General features: G+C 45.7%; 1 protein-coding gene across 6 annotated transcripts in view; it reads right to left on the bottom strand.

Moving 5' to 3' along the window:
- Nucleotides 1–2,012: 2,012 nt before the first annotated feature.
- BRPF3 (bromodomain and PHD finger containing 3) overlaps nucleotides 2,013–22,079 on the bottom strand; it is a 35,798-nt gene continuing 15,731 nt past the window's right edge. For 3 of the 6 annotated variants that reach the window (XM_003897516.4, XM_009205009.4, XM_009205008.4), the window contains exons 8-13: nucleotides 20,233–20,739; nucleotides 16,775–16,868; nucleotides 12,528–12,625; nucleotides 9,428–9,525; nucleotides 5,731–5,885; nucleotides 2,013–4,362 (exon numbers count right to left, since the gene is read on the bottom strand). In XM_003897516.4, the coding sequence (XP_003897565.1) occupies nucleotides 4,179–4,362; nucleotides 5,731–5,885; nucleotides 9,428–9,525; nucleotides 12,528–12,625; nucleotides 16,775–16,868; nucleotides 20,233–20,739 (1,136 nt within the window). In that variant the 3' untranslated portion in view covers nucleotides 2,013–4,178. The remainder of the gene's footprint in view (nucleotides 4,363–5,730; nucleotides 5,886–9,427; nucleotides 9,526–12,527; nucleotides 12,626–16,774; nucleotides 16,869–20,232; nucleotides 20,740–22,079) is intronic. The other 3 variants (XR_001901731.3, XM_009205010.4, XM_021937180.2) reach the window with 3 other exon arrangements.

Below are 22,079 nucleotides of genomic sequence, written 5' to 3'. Positions count from 1 at the left end.
ACTCATCAAAAAACTATACTTTCTCCTCCCTTCAAAACCCACAGTGATCCCTCCAGCAGTCACCCAGTATCCTGTCTTAACACTCCTGCTTTTTAACTTTGAGTTTAGTTAGTTGCCAAGCTCCAGTCAAGTCTCTGCCCTGTTCAGATCTTTCAATGAATGCTGCTACCTGCCATATATGAATGGCACCCACCTTGCCCTGTCTTCGGGATCCTTTATTACATCAGTCTCAGAGAGGCCCAGGGTCACACAGTGAGTGACAGTGACAGGGCTTTTAAGCCCGATATACTGCTCGCCACCTCAGCGGCTTCCAGTCACATGGGAGGTCAGCTAGTCACTGGAGCTGGAATATACACAATCTCTCTCTTGACTTTGCCTCCGCTTCTTAGCCTCGCGTGCTAAAATCCTACCCATCTGGCCACTTTTATTTCTAAAATGTTTTCTAGAATGAGCTTGTAATTTCACCCTAAATATTTTGTAAATATTTTGCAAATGTCTTTTTAATTCAACTTACAATTCATAAAGTCTTTCTTAACCCCATTTGTCAAGGCTTGAATTAATTGCTGCTTCTGAAAGCTTTCATTACTGCCCAACCAAACATGTCTCTCCTAAACGCTTCCACATGTCTGAGACTCTCACGCTGGTCTTACGCGGAGTTATGTGAGATGTATCTTATAAATCAGGTTGTGTCTTGAGACCAGGGTGTGTGTCTTTGCAGCCCCAAAACATAATACAAGGATTATCAGCACACCAGCCGTACTTTTATCAGTTAGGCCAAAACGAGAACTTCGACACTTTTTTGACTTCAGTGACAAGGCTGTCAAAGGCCCCATCGAGGAAGTGATCAACAGACCGCTGAGTCCTCAGCTACACCACTGAGACAAGCGTAGGAGCCAGGTAGGACCAGAATGGGATAGGAGTAGGGACAGGGGAAAAGCTATTCCATGCCCAGCAACTAAGCAGTTTGTCTCTGGGAACTCTCCTCTGCTTCTGCTTTTCAGGACATTCCCACCCAGAAATGCCAGAGCCACAGCCACTGAGAGAGGAACACGATACAGAATAGGCCAGTGGAGTCTTGAAATGCTGTGGAGTCCATAAAGAAAGCCTTGGCCAGATCCTTGTCCCAGAATTCTGCCACAATTTCTCAGCTGGCTGACCTTGGTCTTTTTATTTTGCTAGTCTGTTCCCTTGTCTTTAAAATGAAGACCAGGTAGGCTCAAGGATGCCTTCCAGCTTTAAGAGGAGTGAGGCCTATATTCCCCTGTGTGTGTGTCCCAGCTACCCATCTATAGAATTAAAACAGCAGCAATGAAACAGGAGGTGTGCGCATCCTAGACTCTCGAGTTCAGCAAGCTTGGTAAGTAAGTGCCAGGTGTGTCCAAAGGGTCACTCTCCTTCTGAATGAGGAGCAGAGGCTCCTAAAGGAACATGGCCTCAGGGAAGGCGAGGCATGGGAAGGTAGGACAGACCTTTCAATAGCTACCAGAAGGTGCCAGCGCTGTGCAGGAGGGAAGCAAAGTCAGAGAACATCTTCGCACTGCTCCCAGGGGTCCAAGAGATAGACAGAGGCTGGGCATGGTGGCTCCCACTTATAATCCTAGCACTTTGGGAGGCCAAGGCGGGAGGATTGCTTGGGTCCAGGAGTTTGAGATCAGCCTGGGCAACACAGTGAGACTCCGTCTCTACTAAAAACGACAAACACAAAATAGCTGGGCATGGTGGCACGTGCCTGTAGTCCCAGCTACTGGGGAGGCTGAAGCAGGAGGATCTCTTGAGTCTAGGAAATTGAGGCTGCAGTGAGCTATGATCATGCCACTGCACTCCAGCCTGGGCAACAGAGACCCTGTCCCAAAAAAAAAAAAAAAAAAAGATACAGCCCTCACTAGCTAGGAAACTGCAACAGCTAAACAACCCCATTCTTAATGGTCCTGGCCTGTTGAAGAGGTGGCTGTAGGGAACGGGAAGAGAAGGGTAGGGGGTAGGTCCCTACTGATTAAACACAACACAGCAACTACTGCCCATTAGAACATTTATTTCTCAGAGAGAAAATAAGTTTCAGACAGTCATATTATAGTAGGTAAAATTAACTTTTGTATTCTTTACAAGCATAGATTTTTCTCTGTTTATTACCTCTCTTATACCATCTGTTATAAACAATTCTAGAAAGCAAATAAAGTCACTTTCTACAATAAATAGAGCATCATGTGCTTCACAGCAGACGCGACAGAGACACATAGGCCCCATGCCACAGCAGGATCTGAGCCGTTTCCCATTCTAAAAGAGCATTTTAAAAAATGAGACTCAGAGAGAGAGACTAAAAGATTCAGAGATTGAAAAATAAAGAGAGACTAAGAAGAGAAAGTGTTGGGGGGAAGAGATAGACATAGAAAGAGAGGGAGAAAGTCCCAAGATCTTACAACACAGGTTTAGACAAAGGTCACAGAGTCCACAGCTGACCAACTACCTGGGGAGAGGGGAAGCACTGGCTCCTTTAAATCAACGACACTGTGTGGCCACACAATGGAGGACTCCAATAATGGAAACTATAGGCCTGAATAATTTAGAACAGTATTTTACAATTATATACACCATGTCCTTCCCTAGCCATATGCTGTATTGTTTTTATTATTATACAAAATCCAAAACCCCATCCTTTTAAGTTATAGTGTTTTGTTGGTTCCCTTTTAAACTCTGGCTCATGTCCCAAATGTATAAGAAGTTGTGGTGGTTGGTTGGTTGTATTTTTAAAAAGTCAAGTGTGTAAAAATGGCAGTGATCTCCCCAGTGACTTTGTTTTGTCCAAAACTCCCCTATGAAAAATTTAAAACAATTAAAAAGAATATCAGGTTAAAAATCAACATGGCAATCAGCGGCCTGCAACTGGCCCTGCGACTTTGGTGCTCAGGAGGTGAAAAGAAATGTCTAGAGAACAGACACTGAAGCCTCTGAAAGTTGTGTTGGTTTGTCAGTCAGCATTCCCCGTTCACAGTTTTTTTCCTTCCATTTTTGAGAAGGTGAAGGTGGGGAGGGGGTTGAAGAGAAAGAAGGAAGGAGGCAGAGAGTTTGAAATAAAAGTAATGCATTCCCTGAAGTTGGGAAGTAAGAGTAGCAGAGGCTAGGCAGGGCAGGGCAGAGCGCAGGCCAGGAAGATGTTTGGTGGCAGGCGCCATGCCATCCGGGTGGTGGAGAGTGAAGCTTAAGACTGCAATTGCAGAAAAAGTCCATGAGGAGAGAAGAGAGGAGAAAAGGGGGGAGAGGGCAGACCCCACTGACGGGCACAGCTCCATCCCAACCACCCTCGACGTCCACGTGGACAGATGGACACTCGCACACCCAGCCTGACAGGAGCCTACTCTGGAGGCTTGGACCACCTCGTGGCAGCAAAGGAAAACAAGAGGGGACCCGCCTTGATCCAGGGGGCACACTCGCAGAGCTGGGAAGTTGTGTCGACAGCAAAAGGGAAGGTCTGTGGGTGGGAGGTGATGTCCTGGGGGAGGGGGTCACAGGTTGTGGGCTGGCCTCTGTCTGGGCCCTGAGGAGCCTGGCAGAGACACCACCTGGCATAGCAGCTGGCCTCAAGGGGAATGAGACATTACAGAAAAGGACCAGTGTGGTGACGGTTTCTGTCAGTTTGGCACAAGAGAAAAAGAAAAGGTGAGCAATGGGTGCAGAAGATGGGACAGGGAAGAGGTGTGAGAATGGGCGATAAGCGGGAGAGACAGTGAGCTTGGGGAGATTCCCCTTGGGACCCTGGCATATCCACAGCATCTCTGGGATCAGTGTCAGAACCTCACCCGCCCTGAGGTGTAGTTAGTGGGAGCAGGATGGAGGGGGCCAGGCAGCCCCTCAAGAAGGAGCCCAGGACCTCTTGCCATCTGGGTGGGGTCCATCTCCTAAGTTGGGCCCAAGTCCCACAGCTCTTTCTACTTCTAACTGGTTCTTCAGTAAAAAATCCCCTGAGGGATCTTGGGTGGGAGTTTTTGGCACACAGCAGGCCTGCCAGGAGAACCATGCAATTGGTCAAAACTGCGGCCTTGCCCCTAGTGGGGAGGAAGCCCAGTCCCTGGCCTACCATAGAGGGGGAAGCTGCCGGCCATACATCTGGCAGGGGCAGAAGAGGCTTCTCTGTGCCCCGCGGGACGGAGGCAGGGCAAGCAGATGCAGGCCCAGCCCCGCCCTCACAGGTAGCTGGAAGTGACGAAGGAGTGGGGCCCCCGGACTCTGCTCAGGTGGATCATCGCACGGTCATAGGCCACCTGCACTGACTTGCGGATGCTGGTCTTGCGGCCTTCCAGCATCTTGAGCTTGTCCACGGTGTCTTCCACACCCAAGGGCAGGACTTTGTCCCTTGGAAGCCACTGCCTGAAATGCAAGCACAGTAAGAGGCTGGGCAGTAGTGGGTCTCACAGGGGGCTCCTGTGGCCCCACTTGGCCAGGACCAGCAAAACCAGGGAGAGGGTACAGGGCAGAGGGAAGTAAATTGGGAGACTCCATGCAGGAGGCCACCAAGAACCTAGCAGGTCAGGGCAGCAAGCAGGATATGCAGGAGTAGGGTGGGGGAATGGCATGAAATCAGTTTTGCAGCTAGGTCCTTCTCTGGGCCCTCACTCTGTTTGGAGAGTTGTCAGGGTCCATAGGCTAAGAAAGGCCCACCTGCTGCCCTCTGGGGCCAGCTGAGCCACCCTGGGGGGCTCTGAGCCTCGCCTTGCCTTGGAGAATTAGGGGGCAATGGCTAGCAAGTACAGCTGATGCCAGGAACTGATAAACTCATCTGTAGTGGGGCCTGCACACTGTGTGTGTGTTTTTAAAGCTTCCCAGGTGAATATAACATGTGGCTAAGAATATGGCCTTTGGAACAAGATCTTGTTTTGTATCTCAGTTCTGGCTACAGGATCTGGACTTTCTGAGCCTCAACTTCCTCATCTGCAAAATGGATTATGAGGGGATTAATGAAGACTTAAATGAGGATTAAAAGAGATCAGATATATAAAGCAATCTGCATAAGTACATGCAGTAAGCACTCAATGGCAGCTACTATTATCACTATTTTTATTAGCTAGTTCTCCCTCCTCACTCTATAGAAACTAAGGTGAAAGTACTCTCTTGCTGGTGCTAAGAGAAACCTTAAGTACTGTAAACCATAAATGAGCAAGTCTCCTGTAGTGGACACTCCACTGGCCAGAACCCCCCTCAGGACAGAAACATGCTTCCCAGAAGCTACTGGAAGTGTTGGAAGCCGACAGGCTCTCATCTGAGTCCCTCACTAGGAATCACCCTCCACCAAGGAAGCCTCTGGCCCAGGCCACACCCCTCCCTTGGGGCAGTAGCATTCAATTACTAGTTGGCACAGGGCAAAAAGGCACAGCCCCAATTCCTGACATCTCTATCTTGTTGAGCCACCCAGCTCCAGATGTGCCCAATGGATGAGGTGAGACAGCAAATGGGCTGTATTGCAACTTCTGCCCAGTGCTGCATCACTCCCACTCCACAGCTCTCCTCAATAAGCCTCTTGATGCAAGTCTCGACCTCAGAGTGTTTCCCAGGGAATCTGATCTGCAACACCCCTCAGTTACTATTAACATGGCAAGTACAGGCCTGTTGCTGGCAAGTAATGCCTTCCCCTTCACCTGGGTGGAAACCAGGGTAACTGCATCCATGGCCCCTCTGTGTACCTCACTAGCACAGACCCCTGGCGTGCCCCTCAGCCCCCTCACAGCAGCACCCACTAACCAGGTGCGCTTGTTGTCAAAGAAGAGGACAAGGAAGAGCTTCTCTCCAGCCTCTGCCTGTTTCTGCTCTCCCAGCTTCAGCACATCCAGCGGGGGGACAGGGATGGGAACGCCATTGTGCAGGAGGCCCTCCCGGGGCATCTTGGGATCGATGATCTGGAGGCAGAACAGAAGATGGGCACTCAGTGAGGGAGGCCAGGGTGAGCAGCGCCCCTGCTGCAGGACCAACTGCTGAAGCACCTACACCAGGGGAGTATCAGGTCTGAGTGGGATATCTTTGATGTCCAGATCAGACAGGCAAACCTCTTCCTCCAATGTCCCTTAGGACAGAAGAGCACAGGTCACTTTTTTTTTCCTGTCAATTTCCCTTTAGTACCTTTGCAATTCACCTCAAATGCTCGGGGGCCTTCCCTAGGTACCACGGCTATGAAGAAGGCTCTGCATCAGGAAGGCCATCCAGTTGGTTCTAACAAGGTCTCTGGTTACCCACTACCTTTCTGTCTGACTACAATCCTTCCTGATACATGGACCAGGTATATTTGTGACACTTCCATGGTAAGATCAGAGAGGAGGCTCAGTGTATAGCTAGAGAATGGGCTTGGAGGTTGATGGAGAGGGGGATGATGTGGGTGGAAACAAGGGCCACTGGAGGCATTAATCCTTGAGGCAACAAGCTCCACAAGGGCAGCAGCTGGGCCCTTCTTCAGGTTTGCTTCTGGCATCCAGCCCCGCCTTGCCTGGCTCAGAGAAGGCGGGTGCTCAGCAAAATGCCCGGCAGCATCAACACAACAATCAAAATCCAGGTCTAGGGAGCACTTTCAAAGTTTCCAGAGCTCCTAATTATTCACACATCATCTCATTTCAATCTCTTGCTGATGCTGAGAAGTCTGCTGACAGGTGTTAGCTGACAGAGGAAAACACCAAGCACAGAAGCAGGATGTAGCTGGCTAAAATCACACTGGGACTAAAACCAGACAAGGCTTGGGCCTCCACAGCCCACTGCCTCCTACGCAGCCCCTGCTTCCAGAGCAGACAGCTAATAGCTCTGGGAGCAAAGACTGGGAACTTACTGAGGAAGCAGCCTTCTCCAGAGACAGAGCAATCTTACTTCCCATATGCTGTCCCATTGGGCCCCTTCTCATAATAAACTGCTCTCATTATTTACCTTTGCACGTCTGCCAATTTCACGACATCCCTCTTAAGATAAGCAGCTGAAAGCAGTTGTTCTGGTTATGCATTTACTCTAAGGAAGAACCACCTTACCCCCCCCACCGGGTGTGTAATTTGATCAAAACTCTCTCTCCCAGGCTGTCTGTCCCTCCTGGGATTGAAGTAAAGAGTCCTAACAAGAACCACCATACAAGCCCTTGTAAGCTTCCTTGATTACCAAACAAGACAGTGAGGCTACTCTGATATGTTTCCTCTTGACTAAGGCATGCTGGTTCCTGCCTCGGAACCCAGGGTGCTTGCAGAGGGTAGATTGTGAAAAATTTCCCGAGGGCAAAAGCAAGGTGGATAAGTCTGCCATCTGAGGAGAGCTTTCATGTCCCAAAATAATAAATGGTCCATTCATTCAATGAATACTATGCAAATGTAAAACAACATGGTAACAAAGCTTGTGATAAAACTTAACATAAGTGTACATACACTATTATTACAACTATAATATGAATATGTGAACAATAAATAGAAAGAACGATACAAAATGCTTGGAGTCAACACTAGAATGGTGGGGTTTGTGTTGTTTTTTTCCCCCTGTTTTTCCAAACTTCTATAATGCAGTATATTACTCTTACCAAAAAAAAAGAAAAAATGTTTAAAAGACAAGGAAAAAAACAGACAAGAGCCAGAAAAAATTAAAAACTTTATATCCACTATCTATGGATGCAAATACATACTGAAGAATGCATAGGAAAAAGACTAGGAGAGCATACACCAAAATAAAAACACAGGTTGTGTTCAGGTGGTGGCTGAATTTCTTTAATCATAACAGAAAATGTATAATTAAGAGGGTAATTTAAAAAAAAAAAAAGATGAATTTTAGGCTAGTGTTTTTGCATTGTGAGGTATTCTGTTTGTTTTTTAAATCCAAACCTGCACAGCTTAATCACTTCTTTAATGACTGAGCTGGGAGTCCTGCAGTTTCACCGCTGGCAAGGCAGAAAGCCCTGTGAAGGCAGGCAGCCCCAGGCCCTAACTCTTCAGTTGCTAGATCAGTATGAATTTTTCCCACCTGCTACTGCTAAGGAGGGACTAGAGTAGGCAGCATGGTTTCCAATATGGCTTCAACAAACTGTATTAATACAACCTCTTTGGACTATGATTTCCTTATCTGACCAAACAGGATCAGAATTCCTCCTCTCCTTATCTTAAAAGACTGCTGTTAAAGTCACAGATATGAAGGGGCTGGGAGAAACCCAGAGTCCTGTATACATGTAAGAGGTTGGTGGGGTGGTTCCCAATCCTGGCTACAGATCATCTAGGATGTTTTCTAAAAAATATTGATGCCTCAGTCTGGCCTCAGAGAGTCTAATTTGATAGTGCTGGGGTGCAGGTGACTTGACATGGGTATTGTTTTAAAATTTTCCCCAGATTATTCTGACATGCCTCAAAGGTTTAGTATCAGTGGTATCTTCCAGAGCCAGATGGACACTACCTCTCTAACTGAGACAGAGTTCAGAAATAACAATCAAGGTGGCAAAAATTGAATTTTTAGCTGCTGCTACTATGAAAGAAATGAAAAGTTTAGTTACTGCTGGTGTGAGTATAAACCAAAATGAACTTTCGGCAACTTGGCAACTTGTATCAGAATTCTGCATAGACTTTGCCCCAAGAAGGGACTCCTAAGAATTCACTGTAAGGAAATAATCATGGATGTGCACAAGGGTAAAGCTACAGTGAGGTTTATTGCCAACTGTTTATCATAGTGAAAAATTCAAAACAATCTAAGTGACCAACTAGGGAATGGTTAAAATATGGTACATGCATACAACTGAAGACGATGCAATCATTAAAAGTGATGTTGACAAAGAATGTTTAATGGCATAAGATGTGCATGTTCATGATATGCTGTTAGGTGAAAGGGAGGCTAAAAGCAGTATGGTCTCATATATATGCATATTTATACATTTTCTATAAAAGAGTAAGTGGATATACACCCCAAATTATCCTTGAATAGACAGGACTGTGGATGATTTTGAACTCAGTGGCTCAGAACACAGGCTTTGACGTCACACATTTTAAGCCCTGGGCTCAAATTCCAACCCTGTCATTTATTAGCTGAATGACCACAAATAGTCAGTTTTCTTCCTTAGAAAATGGAATAATCATACTTTCCTCAGTATTTCAAGGACTTAGCGTGACAAATATTTAATAAAACGTCTAAGCATTATCAGTAGCTTTAAAGATTCTCTAAAATGGGCCCTGTTACTTTTATTCATAAGGAAATAAATAAATGCTATTAAATGCCATTAAAACTCTAAAAACCCTGGCCTTCATCTGCATACTTTTAGCCTATTTTTAGTGCCCCAAGCTGGGAGCCTTGCTAGTTTGACCCACTCAGGCTGGGGCAAAACCCCCCTCCCATCTACAGCTAAAGACACTCTGACTCCCACCATACTCTGCTGGCTTAATCCAATCAGATTAGCCCCCAAGGCAAGGCAGGGGAGGTAGGAGGGTGGCGTCTGGGGCAGACTCACCAAGGCAGGGTAGGAGGGGTAGCCTCGGCACTTGGCCCACACCAGCTCCAAGGGCTCCAGGTCTCCGCGGTCTTCAAAGGGCAGCAGGAGGCTTCTGCCTGGGGGGTGGGGGAGGGGAGGAGACAGCACCCAAAGGGGACTTGGAATGGTACCCAAAAGGCCTGCCTGTGGCCTCCATTTGACTGGGGCAACCCAGGAATGAGTCACAACATCCCCTCCACCCTTCCTTTTCCCTCTCCTTTCCTCAGAAGTTAGACTGGATCAGGGGTCAGCAAACTAGTTCTGTAAAGGGCCAAATAGTAAATATTTTAGCTTCTGTGGGCAACACGGCCTCTGTTGCAATTACTCAACACTGCTGTTATAGCATGAAAGCAGTCACATACACAATCTATAAATGAATGAGCATGGCTATGTCCCAATAAAACTTTATTTTTTGGACACTGAAATTTGAATTTCATGTAATTTTCACATGTTATGAAATATCATTCTTCTTTTGATTTTCTTTTCAATCATTTCAAAACGTAAAAACCATTCTTGGCCCATGGACCATACAAAAATAGGCAATAGGCCATAGTTTACCGACCTCTGAACTAGAACACCTAAGATGGCTTTCCCTGGAAAAATGTAACTGCTTCATCCTCACAGCCTTAGGGAGAAGGGCCAAAATCCAGCTTGGGCAATGCCACATACTGCTCTCTGCGCCTCCCTGAGTGGGGAGTCCTCATGATGGAGGCTTCATGGACAAAGATGCCAGGGAAGACATCCTGGTAAAATTACTTGCTAACTGAGCTCTTTTCTGACAGGGTCACACCTGGCCACCTAGGTCACCTGGATGCACAGCACTTAGCAGAGCTAAGCGGTCTGCAAGTCCTTCGCATGTCTTCTTTTGTCAGAACCTGATTCTGGGTATCCCTGGGGCAGGCACTGCATCTTTTCATCTTACTTTGCTCTGCACTCAATGCACTAGCACATGTGAATGAGTGCTTCACAGATGCTTCTGAACACACAGAAGAACCTCTCTTTCCCTCCCCCCATCTATACACTGGAATGGGCAGGTGACCACACTCAACCAAAGAAAAAGTCCAAATCTAACAGAGTGGAAATTGTTATTTCTAAAGAAATATTACTACCTCACTTTTAAAAAATTTTTATTTATTCATTTTTTGTAGAGATAGGATCTCACTATGTTGCCCAGGCTGGTCTCAAACTCCTGGCTTCAAGCAACCCTCCCACTTCGGCTTCCCAAAGTGCTGGTATTACAGGTGTGAGCTACTGTGCTTAACTCTACTTGTAATTTTTAAAAATGCACTAAAATTATAAGATACTATTTTGCACCTATTGAATCAATAGCAGTAACAATAAAAAGATAAAATCCAATACCAAAGAGGTAGACTGAGTAGAAACTGGTGCAATCACATACTACTAATGCAACTGCAGACCAAACCCATCCTTATGGAATGTAATTTGGCAGTATGTCTGAAGAGCCATTTAAAAAATGTATGAACCACCTGTTCCAGTAAATTCCTTCTCTGGGAATTTATTCTAAGAAAAATAACTTTCAAGATGAATAAAAGGATTTTAAACAAAAATATGGGTTCACTACATTACATATAATGTTAAAAGCTGGAAACAACCCAAATGCCTAACAATAGAATGGTTAAGTAAATTATAATGCATTGTTAGATACACTGTTCCAATAACATGAGATATATAAAGATTATGTGTCAACATGAAGAAAGTACAAAAAAAATTGAAAACAGTAGAATACAAAAGTACATGTGTTTGGATCAGCATTTTGTTAAAAATGTGCCTAAAATAAACAGAAGGCAACACAGAGAAATGAAGACAATCATGTTACGGTGATGGAACTACGGGAGGTCAATATCCTTTGGCATCATTTTAATAAGCATGTGGTTTTAAAAGTAAGAATAAGATGTCACCACCAGAAGCACAAAGTGTGCCAATCCACTCCTGGCTTTGTGTGAGATGCTGTACAAATTCATCTTGACATGAGCCCAGCCTTTTGGGCACTGACAATTACGGAAAGCAATGAAACACACAGGCATGCATCCATCAACACACATACGAGAAAGAAACTGATGCTAAGGGAAAATAAAGTAGTTGGGTAAAGGAAAGAAGGAAGAGAAGCCCTGCAGCCTGTGTGTTAGATGGAAACTTCAAAGACAGGGCATCCAGGGAGCACATACCCCTGTACAGCAGGGCTGGACAGAGGTGAGCTCAGAGAACAGCCTGCTCTGTACCTGTCCCACGTGAGCACCACCCCAGGCCTCTCCCCCAGGTCCTGCCCTGCCCTTTATTCCCTTTGTCCAAGGAGACAGGGCCCATAAAACTACAGGGTTATGTATGTGCGAGATTCAGTGATACAGGCTATCACTGATAACGTTTGTGAATGGGGACAGGCAGTATCCATGAAAATTACAAACATACACTTCCTTAAATTCAGTAATTCTACTTCTATGGATAGGCTCCCTATGGATATAAAATTATCTATGCATAAGGTTGCTCACTGCAACACTGGTTATGATAATAAATGAAAACAATCTAAAAGTCCATCTTTGGAGGACTGGCTAAGCAAATGATGGCATTCCTATATAATGGGACACTGGGAAGCCAATAAAAAGCACAGAAGGATTTCCAAGATATATTACTAGCTGGAAAAAAGGAATGGTTTAGAGGAACATGTGCATATTAGGCTTCTCTACTCACTCTCTTAATTATTCATGCAAGTTTTGGCTTGTATACATATGGATTACCTCTGGAAAGATAGAAAAGAAAATGCTAGCAGTTGATGTTCCAGGGAGGGGAGTGCTAGCTTTCATTATACACTCTTTTGTACTTTTTTGATTTTTATTACTATGGGCATGTATAACCTATTCAAATTTAAGATGCAATTAAAAGAAAAAAAAAAAAAGAATATGATTGGCCTGGGAGAGGGCCATCTCCCTGCCCAAGGGCCCAAGAGTTTGGGGGAGCTCAGGGACTGGCTGCCTGGTACAGAGCCCCAGCAGTGCAGCAGCCTGTAGAGCTGGCTCCTCAGAAGGCCTGGCCCCCTCAGCTCTGCCTGAACACTGCTCCTCACCTGAGCCATTGTAGTCAGAGTCTCCGTTCACACCTTCCAGGAAGGGCACTCGAGACAGGGCTGGCTTCCCACGGCTGCGTTTGGGGGGCGTCAGACCACTGCACACAGAGCAGGGAGAGAGGGGTGAAATGAGCAATTTCAATGACTAAAACGCCCACTCCCCTTCTCCCTTCTACCCTCTCTGACAGGAGTGGAGCTACAAAAACTCTTCAGGGAGGACAGTTCTCACCTTCCCCTAAAAACTCACACTAACCCATGTTTTTGACTGCATAGTTCCCATGAGGTTTTGAGGAACCATTTCATCTACATGGAAGGACTGAACTTGGAAGGAGTTGCTCGTTCCCTGCTCAGGAACCTTGGACTTCATCCAAAGGAAAGGTCACACCAGTCATCTGTCAATCCTTCCAGAGTCTAAGCAGCCTTGCCATGACAGGGGCCATCTTACATCTGCCCAGAATTCTTTGCTCTGGTTCACATTGTGTCTTCTTTAGAAACCAATTTATTTTTGAGATTCAAAAATTTGCCTCTTTGCCAAATTTTCTAAAGTGGACATGTCATACTTCCTTAATTAGAAAAGACATTTTTAAATTGGAAAAAAAAAAATGCACTTCTCACTTCCAAATGGTTTATGTGTGAAGTTTTTCTTGGATAGAGAGAAGTGGATTTTTTAAAGTAAAAAGTGGTCTGGGTGTGGTGGCTCACGCCTGTAATCCCAGCACTTTGGGAGGCCGAGCTGGGCAGATCAGGAGGTCAGAAGATCAAGACCATCCTGGCCAACATGGCGAAACCTAATCTCTACTAAAAATACAAAAATTAGCTGGCCGTGGTGGCACGTGCCTGTACTCCCAGCTACTTAGGAGGCTGAGGCAGGAGAATCACTTGAACCTGGGAGTTGGAGGTTGCAGTGACCCAAGATGGCGCCACTGTACTCCAGCCTGGCGACAGAGCGAGACTCCATCTCCAAAAAAAAAAAAGAAATTTTTTTCATGGCTATTTCAAAGAGGCAAAATATGTATTACACAAAGACTAAAAAGTGATAAGCAAAAATTAGAATAGCAATACCAAAGCAATGTTGTAACTGAAGCCCACCCACGCATCAGTATTTTCAAATTGTTCCCCATGCAGTTCTAATGTATACTATAGCTTCTGGGCAAAAATGATATGGCTAGGGCTTTTTTCCATCCAAACTTCAAAAAATATTACTCCTATATAACTTTAATTTTTTTTACTAATAAAATGCTTAAAGAATAGGTCGTCAATCTGCAGAAAAGCAGAAATGCTTAAAGAAACCCCTGGTGGGATAAGAAGCAGCCAGGAGTAGGGACTGGTTAGAGAGTAGGGTACTCCTGTTTTACTGAATCAGAACTGACTTTATCAGGACTGTATGCTAAGAAAACTTTGCTTAACTAAAACCCAATGAATCATGATTTTTCAGTAACCAGTAGTTAAGTTGGTAGTTTTTATTGCTAGTCAAACTAGGAACTGTTTGGGAAAAAACAAAAAATACCCAGTTTACATTTAGGATTTAGTTCCCACTTACCCTACAAAAATCTGCCAACATATTAGAGACATTGAGTCCTTGTACAAATGTAAAGTGCTAGTAATTTTATCAGGAAAGCCTCTCAAAGTTCACATCAAGATGAGAAAAAGAAAAACAAATCAAAGTTCACATCAAGAATCTGGGGAGACATCTTCAAATACAACAGAAGAGAGCACAGCAAAGCAGTTAAGAAATTAAACTCTTGGAGCCTATCTGGGTTCAAAACCCAGCTCTTTTTAACAGTTCTGTAACCTTCAGCAAGTTACTTAACTTCTCTGAGGCTTACACTCCCCATGTGTTGTTGTAAAGATTAATGAATGAACACACATAAAGCTCTCAGTACAGCACATACCATGCATTCAATAAATAGCAGCTGTAGTTATTGTCATACGAAGGGTAGTAAATTTTAATGTCTTACTTAAAGTATTACAAACTGCTAATACTCTACTATAGAATGATGAGCTCTCAGAAGGATAAGCTCAATAAAATAGGATGCAACACCAAAAATAGGTCTGTATGTTCCTGATTTGTAGAAAAAAGCACAACTGACTCAATCATGGCCTGCATTTCAGCCCTTTCTCCAAGTTACCCAGGCCTAAGGAGACAACCCAACCTACAATTATCTTATTTACTGATTTAACATCCATATCCATGAGAACAGACACTTTAGAAGATAATCTTCATGACAACAGGCACCTTAGTGCTTAGAACAGTACCTGGCACACAGTAGGTGTTCAGTTATCAATATTTGAATGAGTGACCTATAGAAAGCACGTGTAGCACCAACTTGCTCAGAAAATCGTCAGAAAAGATAAACCAAGGGGCAAGTGAAAAAGGAGGTGTGGGGGATGGGTTAGTGACCAGTTCTTTCAAGATTATTTCTAATTCTGGGATTATATGATTCTGGTCTAATAAATAAGGTCTTCCCTTATGTACTTATTACCACAGTATAGGGGGAAAAAGAAAAACAACGCTTGCAGTTGAAGCCCTTGAATCTCCTATTTTAAACCCTGAAATCCTAATACACACTTCCTCCAAGGGGCCCCAGATAAATCAAGGGCACTGCACTGGAGTTCTGCAGAAAGGCAAACATGCCACCTGAATCAGCAGGCTAACCAGAGCCTGGCCTTGCTTGCTCTTATGGCTCATAGCTGAAAAGAATGCCCTTCATAGAAGAAGGGGCCAACACACATTCCACATTTAGTCAAAAGCTAAAAAAGGATAGTTTGATGGGTCCAATCCTACCCTGACCCCAACAAATTGGGCTTCCAGGTACCTTATCTTTGAAGGGAGTCAGGAACTTCAACCCAGGTCCAGGACAGAAGCATCCTGTAAGATTATGAAATCTCTTTCTCTTTCCTGTGCCTGATAACTTTTTTCCATCTACTTTCCCTGTATCTCTGGAGGCTGCAATAGGAAGCTAGGGCAACTTTGAGGGTTGGCTGCGGGTAGGGGAATCACAAAGAAACCACAGCAGGGAACCAGTCCAGGCCAACGAGTAGCTGGGGACCCCCTCAGCCCTACCAGTAGTCCCACAGCCCAGGCAGACTGAATGCCTAAAAGAATACATGCCCAGTCTGCCTTGGAAGCACTTCAAATACAAATACATAGTATTCTGGTGCTGCCCTGGGACCTTTGCTCCCCTACTCTGAACCTAAGATCCATTCAGCAGTCATATGGTGGGGTCATGACATTAGCCTTCAGGACAAGTCACTTTTCCTTTGTGGCACTAAGGGTTTCTCATTTCTAAGAGTACCCCCCACCCGCCCTGGTGTCTTACAGAACACAGAACACAGAACAGGGGCTTCATAAACTCTTGGGCCTGGAATAAACTTTAAGATTCTGGTCTGAGAAATCCTCCCTTCAGATAAAAGAATGGGAAGAAGTCCATCCCTTTTCAGCTCAAGGATAGTAGAAGAGCTTTGGGACCTTTGTCTGAATAAAAGGCAATTCCAGGCCAGACACGGTGGCTCACACCTGTAATTCCAGCACTTTGGGAGGCTGCGGCAGGCAGATCACTTGAGGTCAGGAGTTCAAGACCAGCCTGGCCAACATGGTGAAACCTCATCTCTACTAAAAATACAAAAATTAGTTGGGCATGGTGGCATGTGCCTGTACTCCCAGCTACTCAGGAGGCTGAGGCAGGAGAATCACTTGAACCCAGGAGGCGGAGGTTGCAGTGAGCCGAGATTGGGCCACTCCACTCCAACCCGGGCGGCAGAGCCAGAGTCCGTCTCAAAAGAAAAAAAAAAAGGCCATTCCAAATTTCCTACTTGGTCATTTCATATACCTACACCACACCTCTATAAAGAGGCTATGACACCCCAAAAGGCAAAGAGCAAAACCAAGTCTTTAACAGGCTGGGTTGTCTAAGTATGTGTGTAGGGGCAGCAGGGGACTTTGGCTCAAATGTTAATTTCACTGAGCAATACGAGATTTAGCTTTCCCTATCCTCTAGAGTCCAAATTCAGTCACACAAACTCTGTAAAGCATCAGCACTACTCTTCCTCTCTCAGATCAGACCTGAGAGTCAAGGGTCACCCTGTTTCCTAGGAAATCCCAGAGTTACAGATAAGAGGCCTCAGGAAATAGTAGGAGTTGGGGGAGAGAAAAAGGTAAGCAGGAAGAGGTTCAACCTGTAACTGAATGGAGAGTAAAAGGAGGGGTGGCAGAGCTGCTGACAAAGCTTTGGGAAATGTGTTCTTACCTGCAAGCTTCAAATGCCAGTCCACCACTGAGACCCAAACTACATTCCGAGTCAGACCCGCTTTCGGTGTGTTTTCCAAAGCCGTTGGTCATGCCTGCCAAGGACACACATAGTGAGTCTGAGTGCAGAAATCCCCCTTCCCAACACATGCTACAGGGTGAGACAGCCACCTCAGGAGGGCTCAGTGAGGAGTGGAGAGGATGGCTATTCCTTTCTCTGTGAGAAATGGGTCTTGGGTGATAAAGAAGATATGATCAAGACAAAAGTTTGGGGGGAAATATTGCTGGCTAGGGCAAGGAGCAGACACTGCAATTTCCTTCCCATCCTTCTGCTTTTACTTTAAGGAAACCATAGCACACAGCTCACTCAGCTACTGTCATTTGGCTACACAGGGAGATACTAAGACTTCTCCCACCCTGGATTTGCTTCTAATTTCAAATCTCAATTATCAGGTAATCTCTGCCTTTTTCAGGAGCCCACCCACCTTGCCTCTTCAGATAAACACTCACATAACCTATGCCTCACATAGCTGGCAATAGCTAGTTTGATTCTTTGGGGGTGATGTCAAGAGAGACTAGAGAAGGATAAGGGCCCTTTGTCAACCACACCCTGAGATACCTCGCAGGGCTAATCCAAATTGAGGATGGAGGTACTCTTCAGCAGAACTAAAGCAGCCCAGAACTTCCTGGGAGGGAGAGTCAGAACCTGGGGTTCTAGGCTGGGCTCTGAAACACAGGTTCCTTTTCTCTTTCTTTGAGGTCTCTTGACCTCTCCTTTTGTGACGTGAAGATAACACCTTACTTACTTACTATTCAGTATGTATGAGAGAAGGTCTGTTTACAGTGGGGAGTCCTTCAGAGGCGAATGAAGCCTGTTTGGTCATCCCAGGTATGTGACCTTGAAGTGAAGGCTTCTACTCTCCTATCTATTCACATTTATTTTTCTATTTTTTTGAGATAGGGTCTCGCTGTTGCCCAGGCTGGAGTGCAGTGGTGTAAACAAGGCTCACTGGGGCCTCAATAGCCTGGGTTCCAGTGATCCCCTGCCTCAACCTCCTCAGTAGCTGTGACCACAGGCATGCGCCCTATGCGCAGCTAACTTTTTAACTTTGTAGAAACCGGGTCTTACCATATTGCTCAGGCTGGTCTCGAGCTCCTGGGCTCAAGTAATCCTTCTGCCTCAGCCTCCCAAAGTGCTGGGATTACAGGCATGAGCCACTGTGCCTGGCCTTTATCTAATTGCCAACCACACTAAAAGTCCTATAATTCTAACAGCTGAGCCAAGAGGTGTGTGGAGATGGACCAGGCACCTGATTTGAAAGCTGTAAATTACAGACACCTTAACTAGAGAACTGTGAGGCAAGTCTCTTCTATAAGAGCAGGTGTCTGAGCCACAATGTCTATCCTGTGACCTGGTTCTGCCTCTAACATTATTACCACAATTTAAATCACTGAAGCCATCTGTGTCTTGGGTGCCTCACTTACAAAGGATCAACACCTCTTTTTGTGAGATTCAACTAAGATTGTATAGAAGTATTCCTGAGTGCCAGGCAATTGGGATGGTGAGAGAGAGACAGGATTCTAGCAGTATCTCCAAGCAACAGGCCCCCTCAGGTTGGATGGGCCTTATGTACAGTTACTTCCCAATAGCAGGATCTCTCATTCTTTTAATGCAGTGTTCTCAGCACTGTATGGCTAAGCCTGATTCAGCTGAGAGGATGACAGTAACTGCTACCATCTACTGCTATATGCCAAGTGCTTTATAAAGGGTATTTCTAGTTCTTAGAACCCTGCAAAGGTACGTATCAGAAACCCCCTATTAGGAATAAGGAAACAGGCTCAGAGAAGTTAACTAATTTTCCTGTGGTTACACAGCCACAGGAAAATTTCTTACACAGTAAGAAATTGGGGATTTGAGCACAGGTATGCCTAACTTCAGGCCTTAGGCTCTTGCCTCTATATACCAACTTACTCCCCTGACACAGAAAAGTTTTGGCCAGATGAGATGGGAAGGTATTGTTGAAAACAAAATGTCAGGCAAGAAGACAGAAAAGCAAGTGCTGGCCACACAGTCCAAAGTCACCACATAAAAGTACATGAGGGACACAAAGAGCAAAAGCCAAGAGCAGCCCTCCCTGCCAAGAAAGTGGGTCTTCCCTAACCCACCAAGACCTAAGTACTCTGCCCGGCTTCAAAGTCCTTCACATTCAGTCCCATCTTACCCATCCAGTCTTGGCTCCTGATGCTCTGGGAAGCCCCTCTCTAAGCTGTCCCTCACAGAGATTCTGTCCTCCTCCTTGTTCCCACAGACCCAGGCCTGAGGCCTTCATAACCATTCCTTGCCAGTCTGCCCTCATCCCACAGGGCCAGCTCAGGCCAACTCCTACAGCTCAAATTCCCTGAACACCTCTAGCAATGCTACCTCTCACCTGACAAATAACAACATACTGTTCACCACTGTGATTTCTCTACATTTTGAGAGACTCATTTGCCCAATGGCCTGTGAACCTTCCAGAGCTGGAATTAAGTCTGACTTATTTTATTACTTCCCCACACCTACTCATGACTAGCTCTTGCTCTTGCTGGATGTATATTAAGAACACTTTAGCTGGGGCGCGGTGGCTCACGCCTGTAATCCCATCACTTTGGGAGGCTGAGGCGGGTAAATCACTTGGGGTAAGGTGACCAGCCTGGCCAACAGGTGAAACCCTATCTCCACTTAAAAAAAAAAAAAAAGAATTCTCTTTAGTGATGGAACCTCCATTATCTACCTCTATCACCACCTCACCCCACTCCAACCCCTCTGCTGCAGCCAAACTGGTTCCCTCACTGTTCCTCAGACATGCAGGCATGTTCCCACCTCCAGGGCCTGTGTACTTTCTAGTCTATCTTTTTGGAATGTTCTTCCCCTAGACATACAAATAGCTCATGCCTTCAATTCCTTCAGATCTTTACTCAAACGTTACCTCTTTAGAAGACCTGGCCACCATCTCTAAGACCACCCTAGAATTCCTTCCCTGTTAGATCTTTCTCCAAAGCTTCTAATACAAGATACAGTTTACTCATTTGCTTTTAATGTATTCCCCCATAAGAGAGGAGATTTTTGTCTGTTTTGTTCATTGATTTTTTCCCCGAATGCCTACAACGGTGCCTGACACAAATATTTGATGAACTGAAATGAAGGTAGGAATCATTTTACTTTATACAACATTGCTTTACCCTCAGGGCCAATGAGAGTCCCAGACACAATCTGGCTCTCTGGAAAATACCTGCTCAAAGCCTATTTCCCCTGGCTGCTACTCACATGCCAGGCCCAACTGTGAGCTATGGTGCCCTCAATGCTACTATTGCTGTCCAATAGGGCCATTAGAGAGATGGCCAACTGGGGAAGGTGCTGATTGGCAAGGCAAAGCAGAAAAGCAGATGCGAAGTATCAAGAGAAGTCACAGGCAGGGTCACCTGTCTCTTCCTCCTGCTGGGGGGACCTCTCCCCTTCGCTCTCACTACAGCTCCCGCTCCTTGGCCGCTTCCGGGAGTGGCGCTCATCCTCGATGCTGGCTGGAGAGGCAGGAGAGCCTGCCACACCATGGTCCTCGCCATTCTCCAGGGCCCTGTCTGGGCTTCTCTGTAGCTTAACCCCATTCTTGGCCTTCTTGAAGAGGACTGATGTGCGGCGACCCACACCACTAAGTGGGGTACCGCCTGGGGTGTCAGGGGCCATGAGGGATAGTCTGTTGATGCCATTGTCACTGAGCAAGCGTTGCAAAGGCTCACTCCCTAGCTGCAGCGGTGATTTTTCCAAGAGCTCATCTTCTTCCACCTTTCTGGGCTTTAGGAACCGGCTTGGAGGTTTGCTATCATTGATGGGTTTCAGAGTTGGGGGCTCCGGCGGGGATTCTTGCTCAGACAAGGAAGGTGCAGGCCCAGTGGGCTCCAGGGTTGGTGGAGGAGGCAGTTTGGAGTCATCTATTAGAAAAAAAGAGAACCTGCTTGAACATTTTAGAAAGAGTCTGCTCCTACAGGCTAGATACTGACACTGATAACCAAGGACCAAAAGCATGGGCTGTTATAAGGCTTGAGATGCATTCAAGGTCTTAGATCTGAAGCAAAGAGAAAGGAGGATTAGGTTTGTTTTTTTTCAGAGACAGGATCTTGCTCTGTTGAGCAGGCTGGAGTGCAGTGGTCTGATCACAGAGCACTGCAACTGCAAACTCCTGGGCTCAAGTGATGATCCTGCCTCAGCCTCCAAAGTAGCTAGATCTACAAGTACACACCACCACGCCTGGCTAAGTTTTTAAAAAAATTTTTGTAGAAACAGAGTCTTAGTATGTTACCCAGGCTGGTCTCAAACTCCTGGTCTCAAACAATCCCCCTGCCTCTGCCTCCCAAAGTGCTGGGATCACAGCGATGAGCCACTGTACCCATCCCCAGAAGAAGTAAGTTTTATCTACACTAGTAGTTCTTAACCCTGGCTATGTATAAGAATCACATAGGAAGTTTCTTAAAAATTCCAGTGCCGGCCGGGCGCGGTGGCTCAAGCCTGTAATCCCAGCACTTTGGGAGGCCGAGGCGGGTGGATCACGAGGTCAGGAGATCGAGACCATCCTGGCTAACATGGTGAAACCCCGTCTCTACTAAAAATACAAAAAACTAGCCGGGCGTGGTGGCGGGCGCCTGTAGTCCCAGCTACTCGGAGGCTGAGGCAGGAGAATGGCGTGAACCTGAGAGGCGGAGCTTGCAGTGAGCCGAGATCGCGCCACTGCACTCCAGCCTGGGTGACACAGCGCGAGACTCTGTCTCAAAAAAAAAAAAAAAAAAAAAAAAAATTCCAGTGCCTAGGCTCCATCCCATACCAACTGAAACCAAATTTGTAAAGATAGGCTATTTGTTTTTTAAAGCTTACCAGGTGAGTCTAATGAAGTGAGGATTGCAAACCATTGCTCTACACCCAAGAAAGTCACATGCTTAATCAATAAATAGGTAAGTCTCAGCTTGACAGATTAGGTATCTACAATTCTCACTGGACTCAAGAGTTTTCTCATCTGTCTTTCGATTTTATTTCACATCACCCAAGTGACAGCAAGTACAGCATGCAGAAAAAGTTCAAAAATGTGAAAAACAGAGACCAAGTAAGTTAAATCAGTGGTTGCCAAACATGTCTGCTCACCTACCACCTTGAAACTTTTAAAAATTGAGACTTCCAAGCCAAAGCCCAGACATCCCTAACTGAATCTATGGGAGGTGAGGCTACGACATGTTTTTTTTTTTTTTTTTTAATTTTCTAGGCAATGCTGTTGGCCTATTGG

Source organism: Papio anubis, chromosome 6, assembly GCF_008728515.1.
Source record: "Papio anubis isolate 15944 chromosome 6, Panubis1.0, whole genome shotgun sequence".
Classification (NCBI taxonomy): domain Eukaryota; kingdom Metazoa; phylum Chordata; class Mammalia; order Primates; family Cercopithecidae; genus Papio; species Papio anubis.
Note: the sequence above shows the minus strand (reverse complement) of the source record. Positions and strands in the feature narration are given on the sequence as shown.